The 26,375-nt window shown below is 40.4% G+C and overlaps 1 protein-coding gene across 1 annotated transcript in view; it reads left to right on the forward strand.

Moving 5' to 3' along the window:
• The window catches only part of SLC7A11 (solute carrier family 7 member 11), a 76,008-nt gene that overhangs the window by 5,778 nt on the left and 43,855 nt on the right, over nt 1-26,375 (forward strand). Inside the window, exons 3-6 of the mRNA XM_089525791.1 lie at nt 5,471-5,586; nt 16,037-16,162; nt 21,400-21,499; nt 22,206-22,250. Coding sequence (XP_089381917.1) covers nt 5,471-5,586; nt 16,037-16,162; nt 21,400-21,499; nt 22,206-22,250 — 387 coding nt within the window. The remainder of the gene's footprint in view (nt 1-5,470; nt 5,587-16,036; nt 16,163-21,399; nt 21,500-22,205; nt 22,251-26,375) is intronic.

Here is a 26,375-nt window from a genome sequence, read left to right on the forward strand (position 1 = left end):
TTACCTAGTTTTGCATTTGTGGTGTCATTTACTGAACGTAACTTAGCCCAGTGAAACAAACATTCCTTTTCATTTCCTCTTTTCTTTTATTCTAGACAGCTCATTTCTATTGCTACATACACCTACGTAACAAGTTGTACCCAACAACAAAGGATTTTATTAAATACAACAATGCAGAGTCACTATGAGCTTGGTGTTTGTTTCAAAAACATCATTCTTCTGGCAATCTCACAAGAGCACTGAACTAATTAGCAAATGCTTACCCAGCCCACACCCAGCACATGAAGCAAATAAAGGCAGACCATTTTTGAATCATTAAAACTAGTGCATGACTTGGGAGTTATGCTTGTTCAGACCTGTAGCTAAGTCAAGCATCATCTTTGCTGAAACTATATGTTTCTGGTAGCTGCTATCAATGAATAGGTGCTGTTTCAATAAGTTTTATACCCTCCTATGTTTCTATATCTTTTCTGTTAAAATACAGTGCAAATTTTCAGATGATAATGAAACATGATATGCAAATGTGTGTGAGATACCTGTGGTGCTGGTTGTGTTTTCATAAAGAAAAGCTGCTTTTGAGGCTAGAATTCTGAGCAGAGAAGCAAAGGGCAGGAAATGAGGTGTTTAATGTTTCCCCTGTCTTCTGCTTCCAAATTCCACACTCTAAATTGGCTTACAGACACATTTTCAGTTTCATACTGTGGCAGCCTCAGTTTTGGGGCTCCCCAGTGACATGTCCTCCAAAATTTCACAGAGGAAAATCAGGATGTGTGTGGCCAATTACAGTCGGCCCTCCTTATCTGCGGATTTGTCATGCGTGGATTTGAGCATATGAGCATGGCAAACCCGGAAGTTGTTCCCAATGGCGGCGCGTGTGCATGTGCACCGGCATTGGGAACAAAAGTCCCTCCCCTCCCCTCCTCTTTCCTTCCTCCTTCCTAACTTTCCTCCCTTCCTCCCTCTCACCCACCCTCCTAACTACCTATCTTCCCTCCCTCTCTCTTTCCCTCCCTGCTTACCTGCTGGGTCGCCACACCACTGCTGCCTCCGCGTTCTTGCTGCCGCGGGAAAAGCCGGGTGCCGCTCTTGGAGACCAAGAGGCCTCCAGGCTGCACCTGGCCCTTTCATGGTGGTGGCGGTGGCAGCGGCGAGGAGGACGAAGCTTGGCCTCATCCTCTTCACCGCCACCACCGCCACTGTAGAAGGGCTGGGTGCAGCCTGGAGGCCTCTTGGCCTTCAAGAGCACCACCTGGTTGTTTTGCAGTGGCAGCAGCAGCGAGGAGGACAAGGCTTGGCCTCCTCGCGACTTTGGCCTCCGCCGCCTCCACCGCCATGAAAAGGCTGGGTGGTGCTCTTGGAGGCCAAGAGGCATCCAGGCTGCACCTGGCCCTTCTACAGCGGTGGTGGTAGTGGCGAGGAGGACGAGGCCAAGCTTCCACCACCATGAAAGGGCCGGGTGCAGCCTGGAGGCCTCTTGGCCTTCAAGAGCAGCATCTGGCTTTTCCTGCGGCAGCAGCGAGTATGCGGAGGTGGTGGCGCAGCAACCCAGCAGGTAAGCAGGGAGGGAAAGAGGGAGGGAGGGAGGGAAGTTAGGAAGGAGGGGGGAAAGAGAAGGGGAGGAGAAGGACTTTTGTGTCCAATTGTGGCGTGCGTGCATTGGATAGACTGAGACTTGAGCATATGCGGATTTTGGCACATGTGGGGGGGCGTCCGGAACGGATCCCCCACGTATACCAAGGGCTGACTGTAATATCAGAATGTGGGCAACATGGCAATAGTTATTAATGAAGAAGAACACACAGGCTAGGACATCTGCAGCAGTTTGCTTTTACGTGAGCCTACTGGGCCTCCTCCTCCTCCTCTTTTCCTTGTTGTTTTAATTGAGTGCAAACTACTACTGCAGTCTGAATTTATTTGGCAGCAACCAAAGTAAAATGAGGACAAAGGGATAAAATGGGAGGAGGAGGAATAGGAAAAATTGGGACGTTTGAAAAAGTGGGTTGGCAGTGAATTAACCAGGACTATCCTGGAAAAGCTATTCAGGACTATTCTGGAAAAATAGGGAGAGATGGAGGGTATAACCCCAAGCTATCACATCCTCCCCCAAGTCTCAGATGTTGTAATCAACACTGCTCTTTTCAAACATTTGTTGAGTTTAGTCAAGATTGGCTATTTGCCAGAGTTGAGAGGTCACTAAATACCCAAAACAGTATGAGTTCAGTGCATACTGTTTGGTAAGGACCCTCAACATGAGAGCAAATCTGAAAGCAGAAGTAGGAAATATAGACTTGTCTTTGTTTTGGCAAGATTTTATGAGGCTGGGACCACTGAATGTGGGATGCAGGCAAGAATGGAGTTCAGAGTCAACTGGGTGATGTATATTCCAGCAGTAACAGTTGTGGAATCACTTTGGCTGAGATGCTAATCAAAGTGGATGGAGCAAAAAGCCTAGCTGGTATGGTTATGCAGGAGCACCTACTACATCCACAAAATGCAACGTCTGCTTCTTCAATGAGGTTTTAGATACTTCAAAGTATCAATCATTGTAAAATGGTGATTTCAGAATTAATGGTAAATGTGAATAGAAGAATGTCCTGCTTAAGAAAAGGAGAGAGCTAGGTTTTAGTCTTGGTGTGTTACAATGCTTCTTTTGAGCACACTTAGGATCAGTGGAAGTTGTAGTCTGACAGTCTCTGAGAAGCCTCGCAATTCCCATTCCTGCCATAGCTATTTGTTTGACAACACAACATTGCCATGACTGAATAAAGAAATGAAAGAGATTAAGCACAAGTATGTACAAGAGGTTCCTGCTAAATATAGAGGTTGTGTTCATTTGAATAAACTGTGGCGGGATACATACCGCCATTTAGTACGTATAGGATACGTACTAGGGTTAGGAAGGGGCGGTGCTTCCGCACCGCCCTAACCCTAGTACGTATTCAATACGTACAAGATGGTGGCGCCCCTTCTACATGGGCGCCGCCATCTTGACGTATCGGACGCTGAGCGTCCGTACGCGTCGCAGGCGTTGTGACGTAGCGAGTGTGCCCCTGGCGCCTCGCTACGTCGCAAACGCGACTCAAGAAGAAGCTCCATTTTGGAGCTTCTTTTTCAGTCTGCACGGGAGCCGCGCCGTGTGGAGGCTCCGGCTCCCCCGCAGACTAACCGGCGGCTGCGGCAGACCGCCGCAAAGCGGCGGTTTGTATCCCGCCAGTGTTAGCAGGGAAATTATAAAGGCATTTTGTTTTAGTTTTTCTAAATCTTGCAATTTTACTGTTTGCTACCATTGCAGCTGTCAAATAATGTGATTGTGTGGGTACTCAAAATGGAAGTGGTAGTAATTGTGTTTTGCACAGTTTGTTTTAACCTAGAGTGCTACTGAAATTAGTTTATTAGAAATAACCCCAAAATGCAGCTTCTATAGACTCAAAAAACTGTAACGGTAAGAAGCCCACTGGTATAGGAAATGCCAATGGAACAATTATTACTACTGTACAAAGTGCATTGACTGTTTGGCACACACACATATTGTCTCATCTGAAAACATTGCATCATCTTCAAAGATGGTTCACTCATACCATGGCCTGATTGAACCAAATTCTCATTTACAGTAGGAAGATGGCAATATGGCACACCCAGATCAATGTTTGTGTTAATTGAGTGCAATGACCAATGCTTGAAACAGCAAAAAATTCTATTATGGTACAGAGGTCTCATTTTAAATGTAAAGCTAGGTTCCTTTGATCCTCAAAAATCACAGCAAGTTGTTTCTTCCCATTTGTTCATCTTTCCCACTTGGCTTCTTCCTTTATGAGGGATGCAGTCCTACACAAGTTACCTGTGAGTATATCCTTGAACACGGTGGAAGAGAATTAAGAATATAAAAAGAGCCAGGCTGGATCAGATGAAAGGCTTATTTAGTCCTGAATTCTGCTCACACATTAGCCACCCAGATGCCAACAGGAAGCCTGCTAGTAGGTTATGTACAACATTGTGTTGTGAATCTCCTGAACAGAACATCTACAGTCATGGTTAATTTATTTACTAATATCAAAAGCTACAGGTACAGAACTGAAGAATAAGTAAACCTGTTTACAATTTAAATAACAAAAATGCACATATTAAATATTGCATACTATTCTTTTGAAAGCGTGAGCCACCAGAAAAATATGGAGAAGCTGTATGCCAATAAGGATGCAAATAATAAAAGGCTCCGTGCCAAACAATGGTTTGTGGTTTATAGAACCTCAATGATGGCTTGATCTTCCATCAAACAAAAAGCAGTTTAAAGCTTCTTTCCCCACTTGTTCATGGCTTCTGTCACTATTTCATAACTGAACTGAAGGAATAGTTTAAATTGTGATTTGATAGTTCAGACATCATTTCTAACCATAGTTAACACAAATCAAAGTTTTCAAAACTACTTATGCTTCATTATGGTACATTGTTTTAATTTACTGGCTAATTCTCTCTCTCTCTCTCTCTCTCTCTCTCTCTCTCTCTCTCTCTCTCTCTCTCTCTCTATATATATATATATATATATATATAAATAAATATATAATTAGTGAATTTAGACGTTTAGACATTACAATAAAATGCATTTGCCCATTGTTTGGGATTATAATATTACTGAATCAATTGTTCTTTATAAAGCAGTATTAAGAACAATATGTGATCCTCATGTGAACATGCTGACAATAATTCTAGGATGAACATGCTATGTGTCACATTTTTCCTGTAACAGGTATCTTCTGTAACAGGTGTGATTAATCTGTGGTTCCTCAGTTGTTGTTTGACTGGGGTTCATATCAGCCATAGGCAGAATGGTTAGAGATTATAGGGCTGCAATCCTATAAGATCAAGAGTCCTACTGGAATGTGAAATTCAAAAATTGCTCACTGCTGCCCTATAATAAAGATAATAATTATTATTATCTATCCTCATACATTCCTGATCAAATGTGCAACTGTGACTGGAAAGAATGGACAAGAAACAAATGGAAAATTAGAGAACAGAGGAATTATTCTAGCAGGATATTTGTGAAGTAGAATGATAGCTTCAGTTGTCCATGATTATTTTGTGCTAATTGATAGATATCCAGCACCAGGCAAATAGTGAAACTGGAACAAACAATTGCAGAGGATATTATATATCTCTATTGCCTAATATGGCTGATTTGTTAAGAGCATGGTCCTAAACAGCTGCAGTCTCATAGCACTTGGGCATTAGTAGAAGTGAGAACTTGACAAGTCTTTAACACAGTGTATTAAACTGCAGATTGTTTTGTCAACTGGTTAATTTGCTAGCTTATCCAAAGTAGAAATTATCTGAATAGCTTGTATGTGTGTGTTTGAGCACGCAAAGGCGAATGGATAATTCAACATAACCGTTTTTTTACATGCAGTAAAACATGTGGGCATGTATTGTAAAGTGATCAGTTTTTCTTTGTCTCTTTCTTTCAATACTGTAGTCCTGCAGCCACAGCAGTAATATCATTGGCATTTGGACGCTATCTGCTGGAACCATTTTTTATGCAGTGTGAAATCCCAGACCTTGCAGTTAAATTGATTACAGCTGTGGGAATCAGTAAGTACCCAATTTTAGCAGAAACATGATAAAGCAGAGGATACACGGGGGGAGGGGGGATCCCTTCTGCATTGAGGACATTGAAAGTGTAAATCATATGATCTGTTATGCTTGAGAACCAGTTTAATGCAGGCTGAAACGTAAATTCTCTTTAAAGATGATCTAAGAATCAATTGTTTTTGAAGATTATTATTATTATTAAAGTTTATTTATATAATGACGTAAGTTTTACACTGTGCTATACAAAGATATCTCCTAGTGATGTAACATTATAGAATATGTGAGTGTATGAATGCATCTGTGAACCAGCATGGTGTAATGGTTTGAGAGTTGAACAAGAATACTAGGGTTTTAATATCTGCTTAGTCATAGAAACACACTGGGTGATCTTCATCAAGTGATACTTTCTCAGCCTAAGAGGAAGGCAAAAGTCCCTCCACAATTCTTGCTAAGAAACACCCTGTCAGAAATGACTTGAAGGTACACAACAACAACATGGCTACCATGCTCTCCAAAGTAGTTAGTTACCATTATAGTTACATTATGAAAAATATTCAAAGAGATACTTGTGTTTTAGCATTAAAACACATAGAGGAATCCAGTAGCACCTTTGACACTAACTGGGCAAAAAATAAATTTCTAGTATAAACTTCATGTAATCAGATGTAGACTCTACTTCATGAAAACTTATGCCAGAAATTTATCCTCCTTCTCCCCATTAGTATCGAAGGTGTCACTGGATTTCTTTATGAGCATTGGAGATTTGGTAAATTTATTAGATGTGAATTTACAGTTCTGGCAGATTCAGAAGTTTCATTCCTCAGTCTCCAAAGATAGTTTCTTGCTAGGTGAGAAATACCTGTAGTTCCCTCTTCTGGACTGTTCTCATGATAGTGCAATCAAGAGAAAACCAATACCCTCTACTCTTGATCCAGGATAAGAGAGACCAAGAACATGTAAGACTGAAAAAGCTATGTTGAGAACTGGCAACTGGAAACCAGCTGCAGAATTTAACATTATTCTGCTGGATATTATCCTATTAACAGTCCAAACTAAACATGGTAGAGAGGTGGATGGGGTGTAGAAGCAATCAGTATGAGATTCATATGGGTGTCCAAATGCATAGTGGTTCCTATGGCAGCAGCTGGTGGATCCCCTCATATGCCTTCTGGGCGTAAGCCCTGTACAGACTAGCCTGAAAGGTCGGCCTGGGGGTCGAGTCGGGGCTTAGGGTCCTGCTGATGCCCCCCAACTCCGCCCCCCAGGGTGCCTTGACACCGCGCACTACTCCAGATGGTACGCAGCATCATGGTGTGTCTTCGGCGCTGTGTCCAGATGACACAGTGCTGAAGGAGCGCCATATAGTTGTGCTGCTGTGGCTATAGCACCCTTTTGAGGATGCAAAAAGGAGCTGCTTTTTGCAGTACATTTTTGCGCCCTTGAAGCCCAAACCTGGGCTGCAGCATGATGTTGATGTGGCCCTGATCTGGCTAAAGAAGGAGCGGCTGGAGGCCACCTCTTCAGGGCTGCTTGTACAGTCCCTTAGTCTGAATTTCATAGGACCCATCCAAGGTCCTGAAGCTATTTGTGGGATGGAGTTCAGCACCTTGATAGTTCACTGTAAATTTATACTAAAACCCAGCAGATTTACCACCCACTGATGCGGAGACCACCAATAAATCAGATCAATAATGACTCATTGAAAGAAGCTTGGCTTTTTGTAGGGCAGCCTGCAACCAACTTACATACTCTAGAATACCTAGCCCTCTGAGCTTCAGCTTCATTTTCTGTGACTCTGCAGCCTCAGGTGCTTCTGGGCAAGACAGTCTTCCAGGATCTATGGTGCTTGGGTTCCTTATGCCAGTATCTTATTAAAATATTGCCTGTGACACTAATCACAGTTCTGAACATGAGACCAACAATGTTAATTTTGGATTGTGGCTACTGAGCCCTTTTGGTGACCTTTGATACTCCTTATCACCCACTTTTTAAATAGCAAGTGGGAGACTTGACAAGTGCTTCAGCCTGTCCTCTGGCTTTCTCTCCCCTCTTTTCTCCCTGCATTTAAACTCCAAACCGCAGTCTCTGTAATTGGTAGAGACTTGATACAGGCATGGACCTGGATATGAAAAAGCTGACTGTAACTGAATCTAGTGAGGTCTGAAATATTAATGGATTCAGGTCCTGGGTCATAGAGAGAACATGCACATTTGCCAGGATTTGACCTCTTTAAGGGCTCCACCATGGGAAACAATATTGCACAAATGTTCCAAAGTCTGTCTGTGGCTTCCTTTTTTGATATCAGAGTACATGTCTGAAACCCTTTCATTCTCTGTGTCCTATTATTGCAACCCCTGGCTGTCTTGACTCAGTGGCAGTGCTGCAGAAAAGAAAACAGGGAAAATGGAATTAAAAACAGATTTTTAGGACTATAGCTCAGTGAATTCTGAACCTAAGTATGTTTCTTTGATATTGATATAAGAACAGTGCAGGTGCAAATGCATAATTTTGGTGCAAAGAGTCAGGAAAAGGATGAATCCACAAATTTTTCTTCTCAGCTTTTGCACATATTGCACAATTATAATAAAAGCCTGAGTGCTAGTAAAATGCCAAAATAATATCGGTTTCTTTTATATAAAAGAAGAAACAGGCAGACTGGATAGTAGAAAGGAAATTAAAACATCACAAAGGTGTGAAGTCATGCAAGACCTCCCTCATTATACAAGAAAATGCACTCATCTGGTATTTCTTTCAGTTGGATTGAACTTCCATCTCCCCAAATGTACAAACAAACAAGTTATTTGCCATTGCACTTTTCAGCTAAGTGGAAATACAACTGATATTGGCCACATTTTTTCTCTCTCTTCATTATTTTAACATCGAAAGCTCTAAGTGGGAAAATGAATTAAGGTTATGAGTTTTAGAGGTTAATGTGAAAATATTTCATGGGGAGATAATAGTAAAACAGATGTCTAAAAATTGCAAAGGTCCCTGAGACAGAATTGATGATGTGAGGAGGACTGGGAAATGGGGGAGGAATTTCCATTATAAATATTTTTCTAAGTGTCTCTAATTTGACCACAATGAGTGCATAATTTGGAAAGGGATCTCATCGTGATTAATTTAATGGGAAAAGCTTTGAGATAAGCTGGGATTTTATACTGTAATTAAAAAGAAAGAATCAGCGTGACAGCAGGGTGGAGTTCTCCCAAAATAATGACACCTGCAGCAAGAGATAGGAGTGAGCAGCAAATTGTTGCCATGGGGACTGAATGAGTGGCTGCGCCAAGGAAGTCAGACGTTCAGTGAAATGAGAGTCTCCTTTAGGAAGCCCTTTGAGTGCAAGCCATACTGCTGTTAGGAGAGACACTGAATGGCACATGTGAAGGAGTAATTATAGTAAGGCAAGCCAGGATGACACAAGTACAAGGCATGCTAAAAACTGCCAAAGAAGAGAGAGGGAGAGAAAGAGAAGGAGAAAGAAAGAACTTATTGCCTCTGCCCAGAGGATACAGGTAAAAGCTAGCATCTGGAACTCCTGGGACACCAATGCTGGGACCTCTAATGATTTTAGAGAAAGACAGTTCTCTACAGATCATTTCCCTTAGTGCCCCCCCCTCCAATGGCTCTTTCCTGCTATTAAGTCTACTGTTCTACTTAGTCACTTCAGGAGCAGCAATCATGCAGCTGGCTGAGCAGTGACCAAGATGTTTCTTGCCTGCACTGACCTTTGCAACAAAGCCAGAATGGGTGAGAGGCGTTTCAAACATCCAATCTGGATTGCTGCTACTTTTGCACCCAGTCACCTTGGAAGCAACTGGCTGAGCAGTGACCAAGACGTCTTTTGCCTATGCCAGTCTTGTGGTAAAGACCAGCACAGGTGAGAGGCTACTCAGTTGCTGCATGACTTGCTGCTTGGTTGCTGTTCCCTTTGCACCTCATCACCATCAGAGCAGCAATCATGAAGCTGGCTGGGGAGTGACAAAGATGCCTCTCACCCATTCTGGCTTTGTTGCAAAGGTCAGTGCAGGCAAGAAACATCTTGGTCACTGCTCAGCCAGCTGCCTGATTGCTGCTCCTGAGGTGACTAAGTGCAAAGGGAGAAGATTCTCTGCAATGAGGAAGGACTCTCAATCCATCTTTGTTGGGGTGTAGAAGGGCACAGCCAATGTGTGTATAGCGTGTTTACAGAAGCTACATGCTCTGGATTGGTGACTTCTTCACTCAGCCTGTCTGATAAAAGAAAGCAAGAGCGGGCTGCAGCATTCAAAGTTTAAGCAGGGTCTCAGACTTGAAAGCTCCTTTTTGCTGTTGCTTCTTCATGACTGCCACATGCTCTAACTCCTTCTTCCAGTTAGTCAGTCAGTGAATCAGTCTCAAAATGGTGCTGTCCCAAGCCACAGAAATTACGCCCTGCACCCAGGTCTCACAAGAGTTTCCCACCACTACTAGCGAAAGAGGTGGCTATGGGAATTGCTCATACAGGCGGATGAAGAGCGGGAGGTACCACCACATGAAGTAAGGCTTCATGGTGGTTTTAAGGGACCCTGAAAAGAAGTTTCATGCAACCCTCATCCCCACCATGCTCCTAAAGGTTGCTGGTTCCCCTTGTCTTTCTTGCCTACCAATATTTTAATTGAAGGCTCACCACCACTCTCTTTTTCCCTCACTGCCTCCCTGCTGTCCCTTTGTACACGTGAAGGCTATGGGACTGAAAGGCGCACCTCCCCCAAATATTTTAGAGTGAGTGCCAGCTCATATAGCATCTTAGGAGTTATTATAATGAGACATGCAGTGCTATATTTTAAATGTCATGGGTCTTAATTTCCCTAAGAAATGCAGTGATGAAGTGATTCATATTCCATTTGGGTGGTAAATAACTGTAATTAAATAAATGGTCAGGTAATTTGTGGAAACTGTGAAAAAGATTCTTTCTTCTCAGTGGTGTCAACTCAGGTTAGCATCACCTGGTGTCACATACCACCTTCCATATCACCTCATATAAAATCCGTAGTATTGTTTTTTGTACTAATGTTACTCATAAATCGTAATTCCTGTATGTTACTGAATGGAAAGGTAATAGTTGTGACATAAACAACTAGCAAAATTAAAATTATACTTTTAAATTACAGTATCATGCACACAGTCTAAATGTATTTACATGTACAAAATTTCATCTGGTTAAAGTAAAATGTTGGTAAAAAGTGATGTTTTTAAAGAAAATTTTGAAATAAAAAATTAATTTTTAATTTTTTTTAAAAAAGTTTAAATTTCAAAACAACCCTGGGGCCTCTCCTTTCTCTTCCCACTGATCCTCAGGCCAGTCCTAGCATTAAATAAAGTATGACGAGTGCCTCAGGTAGCAGATTTTAGATATAAGGGCAGCAAATTATTATGTACAGAATTTACTTTGCAATTCTTATTTTTACTGTCAGAAATGGGAAGGGTACTTCTGAGAATTTTTGCCTTGTTTTGCCTTGTTTACCAACTTGGTTGGTTTTGGGTGTTAAGCACCTTGATTTCTATGGGCTGTGATGGTTGGCTCTCCTCTAGCCTGTGGCAGAAAATGTCCTGGGCCAGATCTGGTAACACTGCATTGAAAGTTGGTCCTTTCTTCCAAAGGTAATAGGTGATTTGTGACAGTGAATGGCTGGCTTTATAAAGCAAGAATGTCTGCATTTTGACACCATAACTGTATTTTCCTTGGCTTTATTGACTGAGCTTTCTAAGTGATTTATATGTGGATTGTTTGTATTCTGCCCTGTTGCAGTGTTGGATGCTTATTGAAAATCAGTATTGCTTTTATTTCTCCTGTAATATACGATAATGGATTGTAAGACTAGACTGAAAAATGTAATATAGAAAATATTCCCATCATATGTCATTTCACATGCATCCCATCCTTCTGAGTTTCCATGGCCATCCTATGCGTAATTCTGAGAGCCTGGAGACTAATTTCATATTTGAAATTACTACAGCAAGTTACATTATGACTGTAATGTAATGAGGAATAAATCCTTTTGTTGTACAAAATAGCTGAGTTTTCTGTTACTTTTGTAGTCACACAGGGTGTGTATGTGTATGTGATCTAATGGCTCAGATTTTTTCTGTATCATAGGTAGTGGCTTATAGCATTCTGATTTTTTAAAAACAAGGTGCCCAATGTAATATCAAAGGCAAATGGTTACTTTTAAAAATAGTGACTTAACTTTAACTGACTATTGAAGGGGGTTCTGGGAAAGGTGACTGTAGCAAATTAGTTTTTAAAAGTACCCTTGCAATATCTGTCAATTCTGTGCAATGCCTGTTTTTCCTAGCATAATGCTTCCCACCTCTGCCTTTGGGCTTCAGTTTTTAACAAAGCTACTATTAAAGCTAGGAGGATTGTGCAGACTGCCCAGGTGGCTGACCACACAGACATAGTTATAAAAGAGAGACTGTGTGTGGTAATATTAAATCACACCTTTATCCTTTCCTTTCTCTTTATGTCAAACTACAAAGCCACAACATAACAGGCACAAAAAAAGGCTGGCAAGCTTCCAACTGATCTGAACACAGTAGAACTTGTAATGAAACCTTGCTATAAATACTGATAAATGATGCTCAAACAAATGCTGGATTTTTCATTGAAATAAGCATGACTCACTTAAGAAGGGTGATTTATGATTCATTCCTGAGATTGCCCAGAAAGAAGGCCATGAGATGCTGTGTGAACTTTGTCATTCACATTACTCAGACTCTGTAGCTATTATTTCACAGAAAATATAGCGCATAATACAGTGACCTGCCTTGCAGAAGTATAATAGAAATGTTGTTGCTAGTAGATTCTTGTAGAAGAAAAGGTGCGCAAGGTTCTCCTTCATTCTTAAATTGTATAATCTGTTCATGGCAGAATATTTGAACCCTTCTTTCTTAGATGTTTACTTGAGGTTTATCAAGTTAATGTTTTATTTCTTTGCATATGAGAAAACATGTGCAATTTACTTCTGAATGGTAAAAAGTTTCAAGGGTTCCAGTTTTTACCCAGGGTTCAATTTCTGGGAAAGTTGCTTACAGGGAGTTTATAGCTGAATCCAAGATGAGTCTCAACTAAAATTCACTCATTGGAAATGACTGTGTCCTGCTATTGCCCAATAATACCTGTTTTGTTGATTTGGACTGTAGTTGAGACTAACATTGGATTTGGTGTCTCTGATACAAGGTTTATTTAGGCACATGAGAACAAAATGGGGTTTTATGACATTAATACCAGCAAGAATAATTTTGCTCATCGGATTTTCAGGAGAGTCCATAATAATGGAACAGGAGTTCATACAGAGGGTAATTTAGTTCTTTTGGCATTTTGAATGCTCAGTTGCAGCACACCCACAATTCTTGCTGACTCAGCTTCCCCCTAGTATATTAGGACAAAGAAATATGATTACGCCTGTCTATTACATTGTCTCTTGGGCTATTCTAGATCTCACTGAAAGGCATGACCAGAATCTGACTATTTACCAGCTGTTCTTTGTCAGGCACTGTGCCAAGGGCCCACAAATTTAGTTTGGCTTACAAAAATCTTAAGGAATAACATAGCTGAAAAAAAAAAATAATGATCTTTACCAACTTCCTACAATAGTACATTTTGCAATGGATTCCTGTCACCCTTTATATGCTCTTACAGCTAGCCTGAAAGTGATTATTTTGTTAACAGATGCTATAGTGTAAAGTCATTTTCTTCAGCATATCATATCTTATCTACTTAGGACTTGCAGTGTCCCTGTCCATGCTTCCATCACAATTTGTTTTCCACCTTTCTATTTCGCCATTTACTGATGCCTTCATTATGAATTCACATTGTGCACCTAAGAAAATTAAGTAATTGCCAACAGAAGATGAAATTTATTCTTCGACTATGAACTCTGTTTTCCCATTGAAGAGCCTAGATGGTTGTCAAACAACTGTAAGAAACTATACACCATGCATCTATTTGAAATATAAAGAAAGATGTATATGAAACGTTGGTCTGTGTACCTAGATGGGATCAACTTTTGTAACATGCTGGAAATACGCAGCTTTTGTCTAGTTCAATATATTTTAATGTACAAGTTGACTGTACAAATATTATTTAACTATAAAGAATATTTGACTATAAGGGCTAAAATCTAGTTGTTAATCTTAGGTAGAATAGACCCATTGACATTTATGTAAATGGTGAACGATCATTCTGTGTCTTGATGGACTTGCAGTGGGGAATTCTCTCAGTGCTTGCATCCTTGGAGCATGCTTGGAGCCTTACCGTATGAGAAAAGTAAGCTGAAATGTAGCGGGGGAGTAGCCACTTCTTCTGTGCCTCTCCACATGCAATAATGGCACTCCTATTTTCTTTCTGAGGGAGACTATTGTAAAAGTGTGTCTTAAGTTGCACAGGAAAAATCAATTCGACAAAAGGCACATTTCTATGATGCCTCCTTCAGGAAGAGAACAGAAGTGCTACAATAGCATGCTGAGAGGCACAGAGGAAGCCGTTACTCTCCTTCTCCATTTCAGCTTGCTCTTCTCATGTGATAAGGCTTTGGGAGAGATGCCATTATAGTAGCACTTGAAAAACTGATACAAGTTTTTGATGTAGATGATAATACTCCTTTGATATCGAGTACTTTGGTTATATATGAGCCAGAATCAATCTGCTATTATCCTTATAGTGGACCTATCCTAAGGCACTGGGAGGTTTCTTATACTAATTCCTGTGAATGCTCTTCATTCCCTGCCTAAGATATATCTTTAGAAAAAGTTCATAAAAATAATCTCAAGGGAAAGGCAGGTGTGTGCTATAGTTGGAAATTAATATGAACACTGAATTTAAACAATGTTTTACTGAGCCCATAAACTGTGAGGTTTTGAAACATTGGCGGGATACAGACGGGCAAAAAGGGGTGTGTTCATGACGTCATGAAGGTATAGCCTTCAGACGGCCCTTACCTGAATGCCGCCATGAACATGCCGCCCGCATGCCCCAAGCGGGAAGAAGCGGCATTAAAAAGGTGCTGCTTTTCCCCGCTTCTTTTCTATATACTGCCCAACTGCGCAGCTCTGTCTATAAGCTGCTGCACCGGTACGCCAGAATTGTTACGCCGCTAATTTAAGTTGCCCATTTAAAAGCTCCGTGTCTGCTGCGTCGCATAATGAGTCGGGGTCCTGGAACATGCGCAGTTTGCACCAAGGCTCTAATTAGAGCATCAGATGCCATGCAGATGTGGAAGCTGCAGCACAGCTGCACTCTATTTTAATGCTCGTAACCCTAACCCTAACCCTAACCCTAGAGCAACATGTACGCATGCGCTGCTAGAATTGGGGAAAGTCTGGAATTTAAAGTGAACCTCTACACACATTCCTGTGCCATTTTCACCTAACAATAAAAAACCCCTAAAACTTTAAATATTTACATATGTACAAGGGAGGTGATGGGGGATGGCAGGGGGACAGCGGTGGCAGCGGCGACAGCTGTGGCTGTGCATTGCAGATTCAGCAAGAGCGTGGGGACCAAAGGAGAGGAGGCATCCATGATGCTGGTGACACTATCAACGTGCAAGCGGACAAGGATGCCAACACCAGCTGATCACCAGCTGGCAGGAGACCACCATTGTTCTTGGGCAGGGCGAGGGAAAAAATTTAAAGGGGCCTGGGCGCTTTAAATGTGCACATAGGCTTTTTGCCGCCGGTGCTGAGCGCCGCAGCTGCGCAGCTGCGCATCCGCCAGCCGGCAAAAGAAAAAAAAAGCCCCATTTTTGGCCGCCCGTGCAGAAGCTGCCTCTCTCTTTGCAGCGTCCTCCGAGGCGGCGGTATGGAAACTGCGGGTCAGAAACGGCCCCAGGTGAGGCGTCTTCACTATCCCCCATGTGGAAGCCCCATCACCTGAGCCACGCCCCCGGGGCGGGCGGTCTGGAGGCTCCGTATTCAGCAGAATACACCTCCAAGACGTCTTCCCCTGCCCGTCTGTACCCCGCCATTGATTATTTTACTATTTCGTTGACCCTTCCCTCAACAACATAAAAATCTGGAATTAAATCAAAGATTTCAAAAGACAGGGAACATAAAATGAATCTTTGGTGTTAAGGTTGAGTTATACTAGTCCATCAATTATTAGTGCCAGCCAGGCCACACAGTTCCCCCAGCAAGGGGGAAGCTTTACTATCTTCTGTTGAAAGGTGGTAAAGAGAGTTTACAATGGTACAATGCCAGGTGGATGGTTTAGTGGAAACATATTGAGGTGAGTGTGAAAAGGGAAAGGAAAAAATAAGTTGCACAAAAGTTGGGAAGGAACCATATATAAAGGTAAGTTGTCCTCTTTAGAAAATGAACAAAATACATGTGGGGAGAAAATTTCCCATGTGATGCTTTCACATGGATGCGCAGCATTTCCTTTAACTCTACTCTCATTCTCTCTCTCTTTCTCCCATCATCCCTTCAGCAATTGTCATGGTCCTGAATAGCATGAGTGTCAGCTGGAGTGCCCGCATCCAGATCTTCCTAACCTTCTGCAAGCTTGCAGCAATTTTGATAATTATAGTCCCTGGAGTTATGCAGCTAATTAAAGGTATGAACTGAAAAGTAAATGCTATTTTAAGTGCTTTTATCTCCCCCTTCCCACCCTTGCCCCAACCAAATAGTGCTTATGCCAGCAACATCCCTTAATTAGTCTCTGCTTATTCAACATAAGCTCCATACTGTCATGTAAATAACTGGAAGTAGAACTATGCTGAGAAAACTTATATTTACAGCAGTATGCTGATGAGAGCATATTGAAGAAAGCATTTTAAATGAAGGGCCAATGTGTTGCCCCTCTCAGCAAAGAAAAAAAGAGCATTAGAAGAATAAACAGTTTCAAAAAGGATTGTGATAACAAAACTCTCAGGCACTTTTGTTCTTCTGTATTACATTCAGTTGTGTGTGTATCTACACATGGTTTAGCGTTATCTCCAAACACAGACAAACTCTTTCTCTGCAGCATCAGTTTCCTAAGGTGTAGCCATGTTAGTTGTTGCAGTAGAAACAACAAAGAGATCTGTGTCATCTTAAAGACTAATAAATATATGGTCCACAAAAGGTCATGCTGTAATAACATTTTCAGTCTTTAAGGTATCCCAGGAATTTTTCAAAAAGTTAGCTGTGGTTGTCATTTTTTGCACAGAAAGACATAAAGGAATCAGCAAAAAGGATTGGTCAGTATAGGGAAATAATCAACAGGCTCAGCATTTCTTGCCTCAGAAAATGCTGAAAGCAGGATTATGCACTTTGTACTTTTTCCTATCTTGCTAATTATCCCAGTTCTGTCCCCAGAACTGTTCCTTAATGTATTGTAAATGGTAGGGGTCAGTCACCTTGACAGGGATATCTGATGGAAACATGGGAAAAGGCCTTCTTAGTGGCTGCACTCTCTGACTCTTGAAATCACTTTTTAAGAAAGTCAAATTGACTGCTTCCTTGATGTCCTCCCATTGGCAGGTGTAAATGTTTCTATTCTAAAAGGGTTGGACTGGATGACTCTTGTGGTCTCTTCCAACTCTATGATTGTATGATTCTATTTTTACAGGTATTTGGGCCCTGAATGCATATAGTAAGCTGTTCTACTAATCTTCTGATACTTTAAAATGTTTTTTAATTTTTAAATAGTTTTTATTTTATAGTTTAATGACATTTTAACAATAATTTGTGGTTTATTTTCACCTCTTTATTTTATCTGTGAGTTTAATTTTTATAGCTCATGTTGAGTGCCATCAGTAGGAAAAAGGTAGGAGGTGAGCCAGGTGGTATACTGTTGGACTAGAACTCCAGGAGGCCAGGTTTCAAATCCTTGTTCAGCCGTGGAAACCCATTGGATGTCTTGTGCAAAGCACACTCTATCATCCTCAGAGGAAGGCAATGGCAAACTTCTTCTGAAGAAGTCTCACCAAGAAAACCCTGTGATAGGTTTGCCTTAGGGTCACTATTAGTTGGGAAATGGCTTGACGGCACACAACATCAAATAAATAAAATGGATTGTACCATTGGTAGCAAAGAAAGTCTTAAAAATATCTTCTTCATTTCTGTTTAGGTTTTTTAATTTTTCATTTTTCACCCCACTTCTCTCTTTCATGTCATTTTTCTCCTCTTTGCCACCCCAGGGCTCATAGTTAAACTTCTCCTTTCCTTCTCTCTTTCCAGTTCTCTCTCTCTCATCCTATTTTTCATCTCCCCACTACAAGTTGTATTAACGTTTATCTTCTCATTCATTCCCTGGGTCCCTTTCTTGTTTTTTTTCTCCACCATCCTGCCTCACAATTCCTGGCTAAGTGTGTTTTCCTTCCCTTCTCTTTCTCTGATTTTTTTTTCACCCTCATTGTCTTTCTTCCTCCTCTTATCCACACTTCCTTGCTAAATCTCTTTTCTTTTCCTTCTCTTGCTCATTTTCTCCTTCTCATCCCTGTGTACCAGATGCACTCATCTTCTCCTGACTTCCCTAGTACCTCTCTTATTTGCTTATCTGTGTTTTGTTATAGCATAGTTTTATTTTTCTCAGACGTACCCCAACATTCTTCCTTACAATGGAAATGTTTTTCTTCACTATATTCCAGGACCAAATGTACAAAACTATATGATAAAAATATTTTCTCCTTCAGTCTCCCTCTCCCCTTATCTTCTGTGCATGGAGTGGGGTACAAATTATAAACCTTCTTTTGATGTTTTGGAACAAACTGTATTTCCTCTTTCATTCAAGTGCACGAATTGTGGTTTGTTCAAGAACCAGCTAATTAACGAATTAAGATCAGAGAACATTTGTCTTTGGTCATTGCTCTTCAAAGCACAGTTTTCTACAGTAGACATAATGGAAAAGTGAAGTTTGTACCATAGTACAAATGGTAGCTTTGAATATGCTTGCTTTGAATGCCAAGGTGAGAGAAAGGAAGGGAAGGGTGCAAAGTGAAAGCCAAAAGACTTTTTGTGACACATTCTTGTCCTGGGAAGTTTCAGTTTCTCATGATGTCTTACTGGGCCTGTTTTTTTTAAAAGTTTTAAAGGGTATTTTCATTGACAAGAAGGGTTGGCCACACAGTGAAACAGACAAAGGCATACTTCTGAATGCAGTACTGTGATTTATACATAATATATGCCATATAACTATTCCACTTTAACTGCTTTTGTTATGCTCTAGAAAATCCTGGGTGTTGTAGTTTGGAAAGGCACTAGAGCTTTCTAGCAGAGAATTCTAAATAACTAATGGAACTATGAATCCCAGAATGCAATAGGCTGTTGACATGGTGGTCAAAGTGGAATTAAAGTGCTATTATTGTGTGTTGTGAAAGGCCCGTAGGATAAGGTAACCATACAACCCTTGCAGTATTTGAAAAGTGATGTAACGTCTTCTAAGAGTCTTGAGTGGCTTTTGATGCTAGAACTGCAATTTTTGGATTGCACACTGCAATTATGTGACTCAGCAATGCAATATGAACCACCTTTGTTAATATGACAGAAAGGCATAAACATGTCTAAGAAGTCTGCATCTAGAGACTTTCTCCCTTTTTCACATCCTCATTTGGTTTTCAGCTATTTCTACTAGCCCCCCCCCCCCTTTAAGATGTGAGAACTGTCCCCTTTTGGCACCCCCCCATGTGCACATGCTGTGTGTGCATTATTTAAATAATAGGCAAATTGTATGTAAAATGCTTTAACACACCATGCCTCTCCCCATGCATCTGCAGCTAGTTTCAACTTGAGAATTCCAGAGCACATATTGCATTTGACCTGCAAACAGTCCAGAAACTTTAAAACAGAGAACAGCTGTCAGATCTCAGACTAAAGTCAAATTTCTTAAATCTATCTGCTGGAATACATGTAAAACACAACTCATATATACTCCTGCATTTCCACCTTATTTTATTCAACTAACCTCTTACACTTGTATGGGCTGAAGTATGTTTTAAATAATTTTTATTCCTATCCATGTTGTATCATAGCGTCAGTTTTGACACTGCAGTAGGTAAACCACTTGAGAATTTGTCTGTTTTATTAAATGAGGGTAGTAGAGAAATATCATAATTACAAAGATGTCACCAAGCCAACATGAGTATGCCCAGAATGAATTGTATGGGCTTCATTAATACTGTAGAGGGGCAGGTTAGTTGTTTAAACAGGATGCTTATCATTGTGAACTTTGGCATGTTATATTACTTGAGTAAAACAGACTGTCTTCAGCAATAACAAATGAAAATGGAACAAAGAAATCTCAGAATTTGCTTATTGATGTTTGGCCATATGACAAAATTAGAATCTTGAGGAGCATGAAATCAACATGATCATCCTTGAGCATGGTTGCTTCCCACTAATATACTGTAACCAATTATATCGGTTAATAACAAGGAAAGCAAAATAATGTCATATGAAGAGCATATTGATAAAATATGACAGAATGTATTTGCAGCATCTAATCCCCATAGCAAAGTTTCTGACAATCGTCTGTTATATGTTATGATGGATATAGCTATGTTTCTTGGTGAAGATTTTTTTTATTGCAGCTTCTGAATGTGTATATTTGTGATGAGGAAAGGAGAAAAACTGCATTCTTGACATATGCCCAGAGGGAAGGAATTGTTTGTCACTAGGTTTTCCTGTTAGCTTTTCTTAAAATTAGCAGAAGTGCTTTCAAAACAATCTTCACATGAAATTATGGCTGGAGGGTAAATATTCCAAACAATAGTGGCCAGACATGGGCACACAGTCTATTATTATGTGTAGCTATCCACCTCCTGGACACAATTTCCAATGTATTTACTCTTATGTGCTTGTTCTAATGTTCTTCAAGTTTTCTTAAATATCAAATAGCTCCTAGTCCTGACTGCCATGTGATGTTCAAAAGACCTGCAAGATCTGCGCTATTACCTTGTATTATAAAAATAATCCAATTATTTAGGAAAATATTATAAATCCTTGTTCAGGAATGCTAGCTGATTATCTGGTATGTACAGAATGCTGCCAGGAAGAAAATAAACTCATTTGAAATATGGTGCTGGAGGAGAGTTCTGTGGATACCATGGACTACCAAAATGACAAATGAATGTGTCCTAGAGCAAATAAGGCCTGAACGCTCCTCTCCCTAGAAGCCAAGGTGACTAAATTGAGGCCATTGTATTTTAGACATATCATGAGATGACATGACTCATTAGAAAAGACAACTATGCTTGGCGAAGTGGGAGGCAATAGGAAAAGAGGAAGACAACACCACAGGTGTCTGAACTCAATCAAAGAAGCTACAGCTCTGAGTCTGCAAGATATTAGCAGGGCTGATAGTAACAGGGTCTCTTGGAAGTCTCTCATTCATAAGGAAGCTGATTTGATGGCAATTAACAGCAACATATACAGTGTAGAATTTAATTATGCTTGTGCATTGTACCTAGGCCCTCAGTATTTGTTATTTATTATTACATGGCATATAGCAACCAATCTGTGACATTTGGCTCAATGGAAATCAATGGTGGTAACCAATCAGATGCAATAGGCACAATAATGGGCTAGTGGATACATTGCAGGTCTATTTTGACCTAAAATTCCCATAAGGCCCACCCTGCATGGTAATGGTAAAGGATTATGGGAGCTGTAGTTTAAAAACAGCTGAAAGACCAAAGGTTTTCCATAACTGATATATATCATTCACATTCTTCTTTCATAAACATATTTTAACTGTCTGCTATATCTCAGAATGGGGGAATGGTTAATAAGTTTGAAATGTAAAAATGTAGAAACTTTGATATTCCTCATCCTTAATTATAATTATTTATTCCCTCCAAAACTGCTTTTCAGGAGAAACCCAGCACTTTAAAGATGCCTTTGTGGGGAATGCAGCCAGTGTCAAAGGATTGCCTCTTGCATTTTATTCTGGAATGTATGCCTACTCAGGCTGGTAAGTTGTTTGGTGGGCTGGGTTTCTTGAAGGCTTGTTTGCCCATTAATCTAGGTCAGCAATCCTAACTTTGAGATCAGTTGGCTGGAAGAAGTCGGAGTGTGGGTAGAAGTGTCCTTCAAGTGTTCCTCAGACAAACAGCTGGGCAGGGTTGCCCCTAGTAAGTCTATTGAAATCTAAGTGGGGAATAGATTTTCTGGGGATGGTAGGAGGAAAACAGGTGCATATCAGAAGAGGCTTTGGATCTTTTGGGATCCAAAGTTGCTCCTACCTTGTTTCTTGAATTAATTATGCTTTGGATCTTTTGGGATCCAAAGTTGCTCCTACCTTGTTTCTAGAATTAACTATGCAAGTCCAGATGCACCCCAGCCATGATTGCTATTTCAACCCTGAAGATTATCAACCCTAATATTAATAATACTAAGCTATATAGGGAGTTGTTTTCAAAGTGTGGAAAAATTACTTTTCTGGAATACAACACCACCTCAACATGGCTAATGACGACACTTGTTGGGATCTGTACTATAAAAAAGTAACTTTTCCAGTCTTTGTTCTATAAACCCTATTCAAAGGCTAACTTCTGGGCAGAGTTATTGTGAAAATAAAGTTAAGAATTGTTTTTCTTGCTGATAAATGCTGTAAGAAGAAGAAGAAGAAGAAGAAGAAGAAGAAGAAGTTTGTTAACTTGTACATTATGCTTTTCTAGGTTTTACCTCAATTTTGTAACTGAAGAAGTGGAGAACCCTGAAAGGTATGGGTCATGCTTTCCCAATTTTCAACAAAAAAATCTTAAATTTCCTATTGCTCCAGGGAAAACCATGATTGTTTATTTCAAGTTATACTATTGCTCAGCTTGTGTCCCTGTTGCATACTTGATATATTTTTGAATTTGTGGCTGCTTGAAGTTTTGCTGTTTTTGACTAGAAACTGACCAGTGGTGTTGTATAACTTTCCTATGCACCAGAGATAGAAAACAAAACACTTCTGGGTTGATTTTCCTGTTCAATATATGAGTAACTATCTGGGGGACATCTTTCAGTGACTGTCATTGACATGTCTTTGAGTAATGTTCCAGCAGTGAATGTAGATTTTATTCCTGCCATTTTTTACTGTTTAAATGTAGATAAACTACTAATTGTACCTTGTATGGGTGTGTTGTGTGCCTTCAAGTTATTTCTCTTTTATGGCGACTTTAAGTCGAACATATCATGGGGGTTTCTTGGCAATATTTTTTTCAGAGGGCTTTTGCCATTCTCTGAAGCTGAGATAGTGTGAATTGCCCAAGGTCTCCCAGTAGGTTTCAATGGCTGAGGAGGGAATTGAAACCCTTTCTCTTGAGACTAGTGTTCAAACTACTAAACCACACTGGTTTAATGTGATCTCAGCATACTAAAAGCCCAGTTAGATAAGGCAAAGTGGAAAACATCCATATAACTGTTCTAGATAGCTGATTATTCATTTAAAAGTTACCATGTCCACTAGGACATCTGTGGGATATCAAACTGACAATATGGAAGCCAAAAGGAGATGTCAGATTTTGTTTTCCTAAGAACTGTTTCCAATAAATGTTTGAAACACAGTTCTAAACTTTTCAAGATTACATTGTAAAACATACAACTGAAACCTGACACAAACATAATCACAGTTGGGTTATATCTCCAAATATCTCTATATTTATGTCTATATCTAGAGAGGGTGCCTTGGGTTTAACATACCAAGAAAAAGATTTCAAGAGTTGTTTGAAATTCAGGAAAGTCTCTGTATTTGTTATGTCAGTGAATGAGTCTCAAAACATTTCTGCCCCCCAGAATTTTTAATAATACAGTCTGAGACACCCCCCCCCCATTTTAACAGTTAAAACTCTAAAAACCCAAATCAAGGTAATATAGAGCCCTAAATTCCTGCTCTCTGTGGAGCAATAGTTCTGTTTTGTCCTGTTTTTTTTTAAAAGCCCTTATCTAAATTAATATTACAAACACAGGTCTTTCCTTTATGATGCTCTACTCACTTGGCTAAATTAGTTCACAGCACTTAACACTAATATTACATATAAATTGCTCAGTTTATGTGGTAAATGTATTTTAAATGAGATTGCAGATATATGGAGCAGGTACATACATTATTCCCTACCCTTCCTGCCCCAAATGCTCTTGTTCATTTAAACTGGGTTGGACAGAGACAAGTGCTGTTCCTGTATTAGCTAGAGTAGTTAAATGATAGGAAGGTGATGATACATTGTTGAATAGGCTTTATGTCGTCATCAGGAAATAAATAAAAACATAACCAAGGCAAGCATAGCCCAGTGAAATCAGTGGCAAATTGGTCCATGCACAGAGAAGAGAGACTAGAAAGATGTCGGAGGTAGCTGAAGCTCAAGGTGTCTCTCCGTGGTGGGATGAGCAATTGTGTGGGTGGCCAGGGGAAAAAAGTACCTCTCTTTTTAGCCGTTTACCAGCCAAACTGTCACCTGGATGTAATGCCATGTTACTTCCCTAATCTCCCTTTGGCCAATGTCACTTCCTATCACCATTTTGGTCAGTATATAGCTAAAAATGGAGGCATGATATATATTTAAATGTATTATCAAAGCTTTCTGTATGGATTTTAGAATAAATCACTTAAAAATCATGTGAATAATAAATTTTCAAATTGGGGTGGGGGATTGGCAAAGGGCTTTGGGGACTCCCAAAATGGATTTTGAGGCCACACCTCCTCCATGCCCTTCTGTGACTACCAGTCAATGTAGTGTAATAGAGATGCTGTGGCCTTCAAGTAGGAGTAAGTGAATTATATATAGGATTGTGCTGTTAGTGTGGTTATATCATATTGTGTACACATATATTGTATATAGTAAATATTACACTCTCTCATCAGATTTAAACCAAGCCTAAGCAACCTATCTAACTTTTATCTGTCTATGAATGCATCTGTCTAGAGCCGTATGGTTTCTCTATTTTTTTTAAAAAAATGAATATAACACTTGCATTTCTACATCCTTCCATATAAATTTTATACACATAATTGCCACCATATTGCACCTAGAAAAAAGGGAAATATGAAATAGATGACGTGAAAATAGGCAGGATGGATGCAACACTTGAAATATATGAAATCATTCCTCAGGCAGAATGAAAATGCAACTGCTGTTTCCCTATATAGAGAGCTATTGGTTACATTTCTCCATCATTTTGGATAGAGATTGCCTTATGCACAAAAGATTTCAGGTTGCACTAAGGAGTACAGGGACAGAGAAGCATAATTCTCTCTGTATGAAAATATAAAAGTGAAAAATAATCCAGTTCTTCCTGTTTTGAATGAAATTTCATTATCATATTCAATACAAAATGAAATGGATTGGCACTTTCCATTTTAGTGGATAACACTGTTCTTGATTAGCCTATGTTGAGCTGCCTTGTTTAACATGGATTAAGATTCACTTTCTTTGTCATTTATAATCCAATCCAGTGCTTTGCATAATGCATAGAAATGTCACCTAAGGCTGAGCCATTAGTCTCCATCACTGTATGTCCATGGTACTTTGGAATGCCACAGCCCATGTTGGAAGATTTGAATATGGTCCAAAACATACATCAGAAATAATCCAGATTCAGATTATTTTAACTGCCCTGGCTCAATGCTAGGGGATGATGGGAACTGTAGTTTTCTGAGACATTTAGCCATCTCTGTCAGAGCTCTGATGCCACAATAAACTACAATTCCCAGGCTTCCCTAGCATTGAACCAGAGCAATTAAAGTGATCTCCAACTGGATTATTTCTGCAGTGTGTTTTGTATCTATGGTGGTATCCAGACCAGCACTTTGCGCTGGCATGGATACATGCTAGGGTTGCCTTGGGGTGTCCTTTACAGATGCCTCAACCCTAGCACGTAACCACGGCGTGGTAATGGCGGCTCCCTATCTACATGGGGGCTGCCATTACAACATCACGGCCATGCTGCCTCCAAACAGAGCGGCGCGGGCACCGCTGCAGGGCGCTTGTGGTGCCTTTTCAGCAGTGCCAGAAGGAGCTCCAAAACAGAGCTCCTTCTGTGCTTGTATCTCTGGTGCAGCCTTTACACAGCTGCACCAGCGATACAAAAGAGAAAGGGGCCGAGTGGTCCCTTTCTCTTTTTCCCCATCACTGTTGGGGCGTCCTTGGAGCATGAAGCCCCAAGGACACCCCTTTCCAGGCCGTGGGGAAGCAGCTTTTTGCCGCTTCCCCGAGGCCTGGAAAAGCGGTGGATAGGGGCCTTAGGAGCTGCTGCTGTGGCCGCTGGGGCCCTGATCTGTTGGGGAAAGGGGCAGGTGCAGGCCACCCCAAAGGGGTGGTCTGTATCCCGCCTATGTTAATCTTCCCAGGTAGGGATGGAAATCTTATTCAAATAATGATGACACTGTGACAATATAATGCTGATCAATACACATTATACTGGTTTCTGTTAGTGGGTGAAATATTAGATGTCTTGTTGGGAATAAGCAGACATTATTGTAGGCAAAGAGAAAAAGTAGTTACCACAAGAAAACCTGATATGGATGCTGGCTTTCTCCCCTCTTGACTTTTTTATTTATTGTACTGGATTGAAGAAATAGCTGGTCTTTGTAGTTTGATCCTCATGTATGAGGTACCAGCTGCTCATTCTAATTGGATGCCATCTGCAAATTCAATAAATATGCCCTCTGTTTTATCACCTGAATTGTTTATAAAGATGTTGAACAACACTAAGGCCATGATAAAAGCTTGAAGTACCCCACTTTTCTCAAGGATGAAGAAAAATGACTGGTGAGCACTCTTGGAGTTCAGTCTGTCAATTAATTAAAAAATCTATCTAACCGATTGTCTATCACACCTTTTATCAACAATACCATAGGAAACTTG

This window comes from Sceloporus occidentalis, unplaced genomic scaffold, assembly GCF_023333645.1.
Source record: "Sceloporus occidentalis isolate IW3139 unplaced genomic scaffold, rSceOcc1.0.p SCAF_5, whole genome shotgun sequence".
NCBI classification, from domain to species: domain Eukaryota; kingdom Metazoa; phylum Chordata; class Lepidosauria; order Squamata; family Phrynosomatidae; genus Sceloporus; species Sceloporus occidentalis.